Raw genomic sequence first — 14089 nt, 5'->3', positions numbered from 1 at the left:
TTCTGTACCAAATGATTTATTTGTGTATTTTGAATGATTCACCAAAATCCCAATGCTAAAAATCAAGTTACAAGCGAGATACCGAGGAAAGAAGTCAGTGTTATGTAAACAAAGCTCGAGTCTTACATTTGTTTACAAATAACGTATAGTAAAGAAATTATCATTTTTTTTTTACAAGAAACTTGTGGAAACAAGATAAACTGATTTAATTTGTTCCTAAATACTTTTATCAACAACAAAAAGCAACATTAGAGTGAAACTTATACCAATACCATGCATATGTAAACAATAACAAAACTCGAGCTTTGTTTACAAAATGAAGAATTTTAACCTCTGTAACTTGCTTGTAACCGTATATATGACTTTCAAATTTTGACAAAGCATTAAAAATATCCATATTATTATATTAACCATTATAGTTAACAAAATCGAGCTCAAATCGTGTCCAAGTCCATTTAAATCCTTATACAGAGCTCTTCTCTTAGAGGAGGTAAATACAGTCTAAGAATGGCCTCGATTGATCAGCCTTCCACAAATTAACAAGTCGATGAATGGATTTTCACATTTATCAGAGACATTTATATATTACATCGCGAATTATGATTACCTGTAGTTCTGCTCAATGTTGGCATCTTTTTCCTTTCTATATTTCATGATTTATTCCTGTGCTTTTGTTACAGACGAATATTATATACAATGTATACATTGATCATGCGGACATGCCAATAAACAATATTTATTTCGTAATTTACACGCTATTATAAATCATAATTACAGAAAAATATTATAGAACCACTGCACTATAAAGTACGTATATATACATTATATATGAGTAAAGCGTTATTGTTAACTTACTTTTCAGAGATATTTTTCCTTTCTGCCGAAAGGAATTCAAAATTATTGTTAGTAATACCAGATACATATCTACGTGTATTTTCATATCACAATTTACATAAATGCTATTATTTACAATAATGCTGAATATTTCTGTTGCTAATACTGTATACTTATTTCTAACAGGTTGTAAGAATCTTTTTCTTTTATCATACCAAATAGCAATGAAAGGTTAACAAAAAAGAAAATATTTATGTCTCTATATGACTATACATTTAAGATCATTATAGTATATGGTGAAAATAACAATACAATGGCTGTCAAAAATGTAACAATTATCATTTATTACAGTGTACAAAATCCATGTTCATCTTGCTGTAAGACGTTTAATCAAAGAACATCATGACTTCTCTTACTGATATATTCCCCTCATTAGGTTGCAGTCTTTATCATCCAGCTAGATAAATATCGGTCATAGAAACAACAAGTAAAGAGCTAGAGATTACGAATTACACTCATTATGACAACCTTCTTAACTCCTCTCATTCATCAAAACACGAGTTTAATATTAAGTGCCGTGACAGCTGAAGATGTAGGATTATAGAGGTCCCTTTTGGTAATGACATATTCCTTGTCAAAGAACATAGTATTAGCATGTTAAATTTAAAGGCATTCATTCCACTGAGTCATTAAGAGCTTAATTTTGTCAGCGTTTTGTTTGAGTTTTAATCTTCGGGATTTCATCAGAGCTTCGCCACCATGTCAGAAACATAATTTTTATTAAAATGAACCATTTTCCACTTTTTTTAACACTAACTTTGACTTGAAAATTGGTCGAAGATTAATGGCCTCTAATTTACTAATTGACATTTTCTCTCTAAAATTTGAAGTCTAAATCACTTAGATGAGGACAAATACGCTAATATTGCCACTTAAAGTCCGGGATTTCAAAGTTTTTAAGATAGACTTCATGTTTATCAAGGGAAGCTATTCATGTTGTTGTGTTATTAGGATTTGCAACCAATTGTTTTTTTATAGTTTCAATCTGTTCTTCCTATTTTTGTTAAGCCTTTCAGAGGCGTTTATGATTATACCACCAAAGCTCCTTTAGGTTTAAAATTTCTATTTAAAGATATATTGCGACTTTATTTTATGTAATATAAGCGGGGATTGAGACGGAAAGCAGGGAATGTATAGATGTTCTATATTGATTGTCGTCTACAGATACACTACTACACTGCTCTACATTGGGGACGCTGGGGAAATGTCAGTTGAAAATAATCTGCAATAAGAGGATCAGGCATTCTCTTCAAGTTACTTACCTGCATTTTATGTTACAGTATTTTCGTGTTGTCTGATCCATTTAGACTTGGCAGCGTACATATATTTCCCTACGAGACAGTATACAGCAAATAAACGTTTGTGATTTATTTCGTATTTACCCATTGTATCGTTAGGAAGTAAGAAATAATGTGAATGTGAAAGTTGAAGTTCATAAAAATCCCTTTCACATACCTATAATTAGTGTAATTATGAGATTCCGGAAATCTTGTATCGTTTATTTGTACCACATGGATTTTGATTGACAGTAATTGACACGTCCAGAAAACTACAAGATCTCCGCCTGACTAAGGTCATCATGGAATACGAGGTAAAAGGGACTCTCTGAACTGAACACATCGTCATTTTCTCGATAAATTACAAATTGTTTACCAATTTCAGTTCATTTTACCATGAGCAGACATAAATAAGTCAATCCTTCAAGGGGCCCCACTGGAGAATTCGCAGCCCTGCATGTGTTTTGTCTATTGTAAATACGCATGCGTAAAGGTATAGAAGGCGGAACTCCGTAACACGTTGCGATGTATATATTTATATTTACATTTTCCGGTGTCTTTGCCTGTGATAACACTACGTATCGATTTTGTACTATATAACCCATAATACAAATGACGCCAAATTGAGGCGCCAGCGGGGTTTGCCTATTTATATTTAAATATTTAATCGTACGATTGCTTAAAATTATTTAAATATAAGTAATAAGGAATCATTCTTTGAATATTATGAGGTAATAATTTCGGTCGAGGCGTGATCAAATCTATCATAAAGCCCTTCGGGCTTTATTGGATTTGATCACGCCCCGACCAAAATTATTACCTCATAATACTCAAAGAATGTTTCCTTATTCCTTATATGAACCATAAATTATTATTAATTTTTATGAAATAATTAAGAATTACGATCCATGTATTGTGTGTTATAGACCTTTCATGGTAGTGTTATTTTTCACTTTCAAAATAGGTCACTGATAATTGAGCTTACTAAATAATATAGTAAAATATCGATTGGTACATTGTATGTCAGTAATAGTTCATTTCAATAGTACTTTATGTGTTTAGAACAAATTTTACTCATGACATATTGCATTGACTTTATAATAATTTAAAAGTTGGGACCTCAAACCCCGAGTAAAAAACGTCCTCAAATTGATTGGAGAATTTTGTAACTTTTGAGAGTTTATGCATTAATGAGTAGTACAAAAATATCGAACCCGATCGGAAAAAAATTTAAGTCGGGTTTTTATTAAGATGCACCGTAATGACTCTTTAATGAATAGCATACGAGAACTTCAGCACAAAATATGCTTTATAATGATGAATTTTCTTGCCAATTTTTTGGAAGTAAATGGAGATCTATGAAAATATCTTCAAGTTAAGGTCGAAAATACAGACATAGTTGAATTGTTCTCACAATTAAGTACCAGTAGATAGTATTGTTTAGAGTTAAAACATAATAAAAATAGCACAACTTTTTTCTTTAAAATTAGAAATTTGAAATACAGTTAACATCTCATCTCTTCTCTCTCTCTCTCTCTCTCTCTCTCTCTCTCTCTCTCTCTCTCTCTCTCTCTCTCTCTCTCTCTCTCTCTCTCTCTCTCTCCCAAAAGTCCATTTAACATTTAATGATATACAATTTTCAGATAATAAGGAACAATTAATACTTTATATTGTTGATTATATGCCGATAGTATATTTAGAATTTCATTTATTATTCATCTACATGTAAACATAATGCTTCGTAGGTGAGAATTTGAGGCCATTTGTCCTTGGTATGAAATGAACCGTGACATATTGAGACAGTCACCAATGATAGGAATGGGTCACGTTATCACGGGAAAATGTAGGACATTTCAAGAGTGCATGTACTACAACACACTAAATCCGTACCAGATTGTTACCCTCTGGTGCAATCGTCATCTTTTTATCGATTAACAACTGGTACATGTGAGCAAACAGTCAAGATTATAAGATCTCTGATCAAATGTGAAAACTACACGAATACTGGGCTTTTAAAAGAGCGATTTGGATAATTGTACAAAAGTGAGAAAAGGCGAAGACAATTGGTTGTTGTCGAGACCATCCCTACGACCACTGCACGACAAGGCAAAGACCCGTGAGGACTGGCTGATCGATCGGGGCTGAATGACCTCTCGTCAGCTCATAATAGACGCAAGAATGAAACTTCTGTTCTTCTGATGGCACCTAATTCATTATTAAGCCAATTTGCTACAGTTCTGTCACTGTCAGTCACATTCTGTATCGTGTCTATTCTGTTATAAGCTTTTAAGTCCACTTCTTTTAAGTATTTCTGGGTTATTTTTTATTTCGAACGACGCATGTTGGTTTACCAGTGACAATGAACAATGTATTTTACGCATTAAGTTTGCTCTTATAGCGTGAGACATGAAATTATCCTGAATTGACGTTCATAGTTGATGATTTTATTCAAACTAAAGAAGATATTCAATATATCAATATCTTTTGTAAAGGTGGTATATGTCTGTTTCTTTATTCAGGATAACTAACTACAAATATTTTGGTAAAGAATTATGTATATTTTATGTCACGTTTTCGTATTGCACAAAAGATAACCTTTTTGCCTTGGTTTGACCTTCGATGTTCAGAACTACACGATATGTTCAAGGTGAAAATAAACAACATTTTGCCGATATATCTTTGCAGAAAACAATATGAGTTGGCTTAGATTGGTGCAATTCATCATGTCTATTACCTATGCTTGGGGGCCGTTAATTTGTGAGCATAAATAAGCTGTGTTTGTAAATTTTAAGGATGTTCACCAAATTTCTATCTGAGCAGTTTCGTTTTTTTGTTTCTTACGCAAATAAAATGAATACGTCTTAAAGTTAAAACACACAGTAGGTAAATTTGTTTGATTGCCCGGGTTATTTTAACGTTTTGACTTTCAATTTACTTATAATAGCAATAGATTACTACACAGGCAACATCAAAAATCTGGAACAGTAATTGATACTGGTTCAATTGTACCCTCATAAAAGCAATGGTGGTCAGATATTTTAATGGACTAGGACTAATGGAGAGATTTGTTATGAATATTATGAATAATAATTTTACATATGTGATGTCAAGAAAATATATTAACTTTTTAAAATTGATTGTATTATATGCTTGTTTTAATGTACAACAACACAAAGAAAAAACGAATAAAGATTTTTCCAAACATAAAGTTTGATAAAAAAAAAAAACCAGTTGTCTAAATGTACGAAATCTGCCCACGTGACTCATTCTAATGACGTAGATAAGAGGTCGGTAAAGTTTGTGTAAACTACGTAAACCTTATTGAGTTACATTGTCCTTTTGCCCCATATTCTGACAACAAGAGACACGATACTCCACGCAAACACTCAGATATGCAGCACAAAAGTACAACTGATATCCAACATAGACCAATCGGAGCAAGTCCAGGCTTTTTATTCATTCAGATGATGGTCTTCTCTATATTTTTCGGTGCCCTGCTCTAAATTAAGAATCACAAACCTGTCAGAGACAAACTCTTACTAGCGGTGACAAGTCTGTTCATTGCTGTTGATTTTTGCTATTCACAATGGCTCTGAATGCTGTACATGATCGAAGGAAAAAGCATAATGTGGTCGAAGTAGTGTTCCGTGGAATACCTTATGCCGATTTTGACCGAACAGGTAACTAATGTTTCACTGTTCATGCCTTTTATCTTAGAAAGAAATCAAACTTACTATAACTAAACACTTAAGCATTCAGACCTCTGAATTTGAAATTCATGACTGTATTTTACGTTTCATGGAGTCTAATAGTCAGGTTTTTATGATAGGGCATTGGAGTACGTGGTCTCTATTAAGGATGTTTGAGGGTTCTTTATTGCTCTCCGCATCTCTATCGCCTATTCTTACAACTGCCACTTCCAAAGACGAGGAATACATAATACTTCGGCAACACTGTAAAATCAGTCCACAATTTTACGAAGACATCAACATTCATACTCATTTTAACCCTAGAATAATGTTTTGGTGTCATGAGGTAGGAAAGACATCATTGAACATGAAAGTAAACTTGTTGAGTCTGGACTCGGATCACGTTTACGCAACCAATATAAGAAAAGCAGTGAACTTTAACATGAAAACAAAGAAAGCTGTTCCAAACAACACATTCTATCTCGAGCAGGCTGAAAGAATAAACAGTCTAAGACCTAGCTATAAATGGTTAGCGTTTCCAAAAGAGTTGCCTACGAAACGTTTTACGGTCAAGAAACGTCCACTTTACAGTGATACTGACTACATGAATCACGTGAACAATGCTTCCTACGTCAAATTCTGTTTAGACTGTTGTGCATGCGCAGCTCAAGCTAAGTTTTATATTCATTTCGAGGCTGACTTTATATACCCAGTTTTGGATGTAGATATTCAATATCTGGGCGAGAGTTACGCTAACGATGATTTAGAAATTTCAACATGGCAGAGCACAGTTAACATTAGCGACATTTATTGCATCATTCGCCGAAAAAACAAGACCATTGTCAAATCGTTTTTCCGTTTTGCTCTTACAAAACTAGATCAAGTTGATTACTTTGTTTCCAGATTGTAGTAATTCATTTTATACCTCACATTTTACCAGGTAATATTATGACAAATATGAAAATGGAAAATATGAAACGATGGAAATATAACATCATTGCTTCTATCTCGATGTATGGATATTGATCCTATCACATTGTGTTGCAAACAGTAAAAAATATTAGAATTCTGCAAACGATGCTTCAAAATTTTTGTGTTTTGTTGCAAACGCATAGCACGCAAGTATAAAATGTCAGATTTGAATACAAGCACAAAAAATATTCAAACTGACTTGGTGAAAGTTCCAGTATGGAAAAAATGTTTAATGTCAAATGCTCACTCATATAGGCCTGTCAAACGCATTATATCGTAGACTCACAATATGATCAATGCACATGCATTGCATTCCAAATACTTCAGATTACTGTAATTAGCAAAATACCCTATCTCTTATTTTTAATCATTGATCATACTTATGTACATCATGTTGATTTTATCATGCCTCTATTGAACGGTTTTATTTTGATCAGAGCAATGAACTTACTTATAATTAAATGAAAAAATATTTGGTTTTATCAAATATATGGATGTCGGATTTAAGGTAGAAAACATGAAATTTAGTCTTGAATGTAAGCGTTTCTAAATACCTGTATTATTTGATATCCGTAATAAATTAAAACATACGCACTTGAATATTTAAATTTACTAGCTAGTGAATATCTTATAACGTTTGATTTTATTTTATCAAATACATGCAAAAAATTCATTTAATACGTACATTTTTTTTTTAGAAAATAACAGAATCGATTACTTTCAAAATTCAAAAACTATATGGACGTGATTTTTTTTTATTTTCCCTATCATATGTTGAATAAATTGATTATGTTTGGCAAAGAGTGTTCGACTGATCAGCCAATTTGTATATTTGTTCATTCTGAATACTTGGTTAGAATATGTATGATTATTTCTGTTCGATCACGTACGTTTCTATTGGAATTTGAAACAAATTTTTGAGATGCCTCGTTAATATAAACCTTTAGAAAAATTGTGTACTTCATCGAACGTTCTCGTTCAATATTGTTTAATCACAAAAAATTACAAAACCGTGTTTTCTTGCGTTCTGCTATTTCACTTTCTCAATAAACAAAATAATTCATCTGCGAAAGGAGGGTGACAGATGAGAATTCCCATTTGAATAAAAAAATCTAAAAAAAAAACCCTATATTTCACGGACAGAATCAATAAAAAAAATTATCCTCTAGGACAGGGGCAACATGATCTAATGTTAAGTATCGTGTCTAATGCCCGCTGGGTTCTGATAGGAACTTCATCACGCTTTCTTGCAAATGACGGTTGCTTTGGTGACCTATAACGAAAACAAAAATGAGACATTGCAGTAAAACACCGACTTTAAGATGACACTGTACTGAATGGGAGAACAAGTCAGAAAATGACGACGTCACTATCTGATCTATGGACCTCATCTCCGTTGCATGTCTAGAATTACAATCAATGTATGAGAAAAAGGAACTGTCATTCACAGAAATGTGTTGATAAAGCGACGTAATTTTTATCCTACCCTTTGCTAGTTCATTTACTTGTCTATCTAACCTTTTGTCAGGAAATGTTCTCTTTGAACTAAATTCGTCTTCTTCTTTTTTTCTAGATACTTCAACTGTACAGACCTTTGAAAATTGCCAATACATGCATTTAATTTAGAACGTGATATAACAAAGTTCATTTCTAGAAATTATTCCATTGCATAAGTTGATATTTAGCTCTTGTCATTTAGAATGGATGGTAAAGAACAGGCTACCTTAAGAAGGCTGTGTGATCGACAAAAAATTCATCAGATTCACCTTAAATTTTTAGAAAAGATACAAAATATCATAAAGTAAAGAAAATTCCCATATATTTTCCCTTTTAAATCTAAGTTTGCTATACATTGTATTTTTATTTAGAGCTCTTCTTTTGAAGTCTAAAAAATGGTCACAACCATCGAGCCGTCGTAACGTGACGTGTTTCTTGTTGTCGATGTATCGGAAACTTCTGAAAAGTTTTAAACATACTCCTTCCTCCGAACAAGTATGATGAATGAATTCAGCTAAAACAAGCATAATGCATGACAAAAATGCCGGAAGAATAGAAAAGAAGTACTTTAGTGAACTGTTTTTCTCATAAACTTCAACTTACTATTCTGGACTAACTGTTATGTAAAATAAAGAAGGAATTTTGAAGAAAATAAACGCGGGATTATTAGTTTTAAAGATATTTTGTTCCTTCAATATTGATCTTTATTTAACTGCCTAAATCTCTGTAACAGGATAACTTTTCCCTGATGAGATACGGAACTAAATTCTGTGAATCAAGGCTCCAAGACAATTGATGGACAACATAAAGAATTTGCAATTAAGGAAACTGCAGGCAGCGTATTAGAGTTGATAATACAATTGTCTCAAAATACATGTGTTGACCAGAAAAATCGTCTTGAGATCATATTTTATCCAAAGTTCTAGATAATCCTTGCAATATTCAGTATCATTCATATCAGAGAATATCATCGATAAACACAACCGTGTTACCGATACATGTAGATGGGGTTGTCTTTAACGACAAGCCATTTACTTTGAATTTGCAAGACTTACTAATCAGCAATAATTATTTGTTAATGTTCAATAAAAAAGTTAACATTTAAGGTAGTATGGGACACTTCCATGTTGTAACGTACTACTTATCGAAATAACCGTTAAAACCAAGTGTAATTTTATAAATTGTTTCATTCCCAAACTTATCACCTAACAGCGTGGCGCATGCAGTGGGTTAGAGGGTTCGCTACGAATCTGTAAGGCATAAGTTGGGAATCCCGATTTTAAAATTTTTACCATTCCAAAAATTTTTTAAACGTATGTTTTGATTAAATATTGTAAAATTTGAAATTCTAAACCGGTGAAAGTATTTTAATCAAAAGTTACTTTAATTCAGATTGATATCGACAAATGTCCAATACCACCTTAAATGGTTACCAAGAGGTCCATGGGCCACATCGCTAACCTGAGCAACAATAGGCATGATGAAATCAGCTTTATGATAAAAAATATCTGGACAATGTAGTATCATACATGTAGATCTTTTATAAATAAAAATCAATTTTCCCTTGGATATTCCTATGTTTATAATAAAGTCCCTTTTCTAACAGGATGATTTTAAAATCATAACACATGTTTCATGCTGTCAACAACATCCTAAACAATTGTTTACATGTATATACGGAATATAAATCTACATCAAACTCAGAATTCCTTATGAGGCGCAAGAATCGCCCAGGGGCCAAAGCCTAAACAATTTTAAAAATCAGCAATTTGTCAAAATGCTTGCATATACTAGTAAGTAAAACCAAATGTTAAACCATTTTCGTTTTTCGGAATTAAAATGTTTTCCTTTGCAAAATTGGATCCCCAAATTGGCCCCACCCTACTCCTCAAGATTTTAATTTCAAAAAATTTGAATCTAGACAACCTATGGTTGCTTTCACTAAAGTTAACGCTTTTCTAGACAAATAGTTTTTTAATCCCGCGGGATCATGATTTAGACAAACTTGAATCTACCCAGTCCCTACCTGAGGATGCTCCAAGTTTCAGCTTGGTCAATAGGTTTTTGAGAACACGATTTCTAAAAATAAAAATTTTATATAATCTTATAATCATATAACTATATACAATTTTCTTTATATATTCCTATGTAAATATTCAACTCCCCATTGCAGCCCACCCTATCCCCGGGGATCATGATTTGAACAAATATGAATCTACCGTACCTAAAGATCTACAAAGTTTCAGCTTGTCTGTCCATTCGGTTTTTAGGAAGAAGATTTTTTAAAGATTTCTTCTGTATTCAACATAAGTTTCAGCTTTTCTAGCTGAAAGGTTTATAAGAAGATTTTTGAGAAATTCTCAACATTTTTAAATAATTCCTATTTATCTCCCTTTGAAAAAGGTTGAAGTCCTTAATTTTCACAACTATAAATTCCCTTTGCCTGAGGATGCTTTGTGCCAAGTTTGGTTAAAATTGGTTATGTGGTTCTGGAGAAGATGTTGAGAATGTGAAAAGTTTACAGACAGACAGGTGGACAGCCGGATTACAGACAAAATGTGATAAGAAAAGCTTACCTAAGCTTTTAGCTTAGGTGAGCTAAAAATACGTTAATAAAAAACAAATATTTGATTTTTAAAACATCCTGAAATACAAAACAGTCCAGCTAAAACAAAATCAACAGACTCGTTTGCAAAATCAACAGACTCGTTTGCAAAATCAACAGACTCGTTTGCAAAATCAACAGACACCGATTCAAAACAAACGATGACTAACGCAAAACCAAGTCTTTTACTGAACTAACTCTAAATAGTGTGCATATAGGTATCAGTGGAAATCGTACCCTGGAGAAAACGTACCCTTGACTTATAGGGAACGTTTTCTTATGCGATTCCAACTGTTTTTCCCGGGAGGAGGATGTCCGACGGATATTTAAGTTTGCCAGGGGTGGGGTGGTTGTGGGGGTGAGTGGGTTCTGGACTTGAGCTTATCTACATAACAAACATTTTTAAGCTTTTAATTTCATTTGTTTCTAGACGTTTGACATTTAAAGTTTGGTCAAGCATAAAATGCACCAATTTACTATTTTAGACGTTAAATTTGAAAAAGTAAATTTTTTAATTTTTTGACTCAATCGTGTCGAATTTTAAGTCACTTTAAGAAACTGATTCAGAAATTATATTTGTAATGACGGGTCTGTTGATGCCGGTGTGTTTCGTATTTCAGGATGTTTTTAGAAATTTAATGTCCGTTTTGCAAAAATGTCTTTTTACCTTCTCCGCTGCCCATATAACTCCCAACATATGAATCAGTTAACATTTCAAATATCTAAATTCGATTTTTGGATCGCTTTTTCATGTTAAGATTCTAAATTTGAAATGTCTTTTCGTCTTCGGTCATTTACTTTATTAATAACTGTGTGACTTTGGTCCAAGATGAATTGAAATATAAAATTCAATACATCGACTATCATTTTGTATTATTTAACAAATACTTAAAAGTGAGTGCTTGTTGATTTTCATGATGATTAAGAATGACCTATACTTAAATTTGACTTAATCCAGAATCACATCCAATTATGAGACGAATTCATTGATACCATGTCTTGATTCAAAAACCTAATTAAGAGATCCAATTAGCAGGAATGCATTTATGGATTTCTGTAAAATTTTACGAGAGCTTAATTTCCGGAAAGGCTTAATCTGCAGCGTCTTATACTCCAACGCTTATTAAACAGTCGACGACTGATCTTGTTAATTATCTTGTAAATCTAGCTTAAAAAGCCGTTCAACTCTGAGACACTTTTCACCAGATATGAGTATTATACAGCATGCAGACTGGTAATATACTAGGATACTTGTACTAATAGTTGTTTAGGATACAGTACAGACATCGTAGAAGAACGTTATAATAATTGATAACTAGGGGAGTGATTTTTGGTCAGTGTAACTCAGGAATGAATAGTGATGTAGAATTGACTTTAATCAAAATTAACCAGAATGCACGTAGTTAGTGGGAGAGACATTAACACGATAAAAGCAATAAAACAGAATTTAGCCTTGTGGTAGTTGAATCAATACCCAATCGATCCAGTCCTCCCGTCAAGTTCGTGACGTCATCTACATGCATTGTTTAGTAAGGTCAATGAATAACTACAGTTCATTTCATTTTGTTGCTTTAAGTAACCAGACCACAAACCTTTTGATGTGTTCATTAATACATGTATAACGATATTTTTCAGCTCATAGTAAACATGACGTTTTTTCATATTTCCTTTAAGCCTTTCCTTGCAATAATAATGAGTGCAAAGTCAAGCAGGGAATTGGAAATTCAGCTTGCTACTGTGAGAGTTTTTACACTGTAAATATATGTGCAATATGCATTTGTGTACTCGCGTACATGTATATATGCATACAAATGCATTTTAAATAACGGTTTCCTGTCATTTGAAGGATGTTTGAGCCAAAGATGATTCTATGAGCAATTTAATTAATTACATAGATTGATCATTACTTTGATAGAATATGTTTACATATAAATTTATAAAAAATAATTAATATTGAAAACCTGCATTGACCTGACTAACACATTTCTAAAGCTATTAACGTTAACCATAAAGCTCTCACGTAATATGTTCAAATTTATGTTAAATCTGGCGTCATCGTGACCATCTTATGAATTTACGACGTAACTTTGTAAAAACAAGCATAAAAAATTCACCTTCACAAATTTAATTGGAATAAAATTCAGTAACGATAACTCCTTATGACGTGCTCGTCGACAGTGAGCGGGGGTAAAACACTTACTCATTAAGTTTAGATTAAAGACAGAATGGATAATTCTTTCTTTATTCAATGGGCTCTCATTTAGACAGGAATTCCTACTTGAAGTATCTTGAACCACTGAAATATTCCTCCCAAAGTTATAATGGTATTATGTATTGTTTTCTCATAGAAGCTTTATACCACTTTTTGATATAATAGCTTTGTCATTTTATTTTTTGGTTTAAACTTCTGTCTTATTAATCTGTTCAATTCTACGTCTGATCTTGCCATTGCTTGTTTTGGTTTAAACTTCTGCCTTTATGAATCTATTTATTTTTACGTCTGATCAACAAGCCACACAGAAATCGCTCTGTAAGGAAAACACTTCATTTGAAAATACATGTATATATTTACATCCACCGAGTAATTTCTCTTCTATTACTCAGCAAAACCGATTGAATTCATAGCTTTATAGAAACTTAAAGATCTAGTTTTAGCCATTTATCGATTGGTCAAAATTTTAAGTAACCTAAGAAAAATCAAGGAAAGCACTAAATGATCATGATGATGTCAGACTCAAATTTCCATATAAGAGGACTTGGGTAATTACTTTTATCCAACGTATAGATTTAAATTAACAATAATTTAGTTAAGTTTATTTACTGTTTACGATCAATTCATTAATTTTTAAAAGAAAGATGAAAATATAAAAAAAAAATAAAATGCTTTCTTTTATGAGTCATAGGGATATGAAGGCAGCGATCAATGCAGAACAAATTGCATATCACACTAACTTGGGTTTTATACTTTTTTTCTGTAATGAATGTTAGCATGTTATGTGATTTTTTACCTGCAAAAATCGCTACCGTCATACCCCGCATGAATCAACAAAAGAAGCAGAAAGCATTTTATTGTTTAAACAACTGCGTGGTCTCTGCGACTCCATCTACTTTCTTCGAGATACATTTTACAAGGGTATGAATTAAAGAATATACAA

General features: G+C 32.5%; 1 protein-coding gene across 1 annotated transcript; it reads left to right on the top strand.

Moving 5' to 3' along the window:
* Positions 1 to 5468: 5468 nt before the first annotated feature.
* Positions 5469 to 6989, top strand: LOC128165112 (uncharacterized). The gene is made up of 2 exons (XM_052829328.1): positions 5469 to 5851; positions 6001 to 6989. The coding sequence occupies exons 1-2, from the start codon at positions 5758 to 5760 to the stop codon at positions 6768 to 6770; spliced, it is 864 nt and encodes a 287-aa protein (XP_052685288.1). The 5' UTR covers positions 5469 to 5757; the 3' UTR covers positions 6771 to 6989.
* Positions 6990 to 14089: the final 7100 nt, after the last annotated feature.

The sequence above is a fragment of the Crassostrea angulata genome, chromosome 1 (assembly GCF_025612915.1).
Source record: "Crassostrea angulata isolate pt1a10 chromosome 1, ASM2561291v2, whole genome shotgun sequence".
Classification (NCBI taxonomy): Eukaryota; Metazoa; Mollusca; class Bivalvia; order Ostreida; family Ostreidae; genus Magallana; species Magallana angulata.
This window is presented reverse-complemented; position numbering and strand designations above follow the sequence as displayed.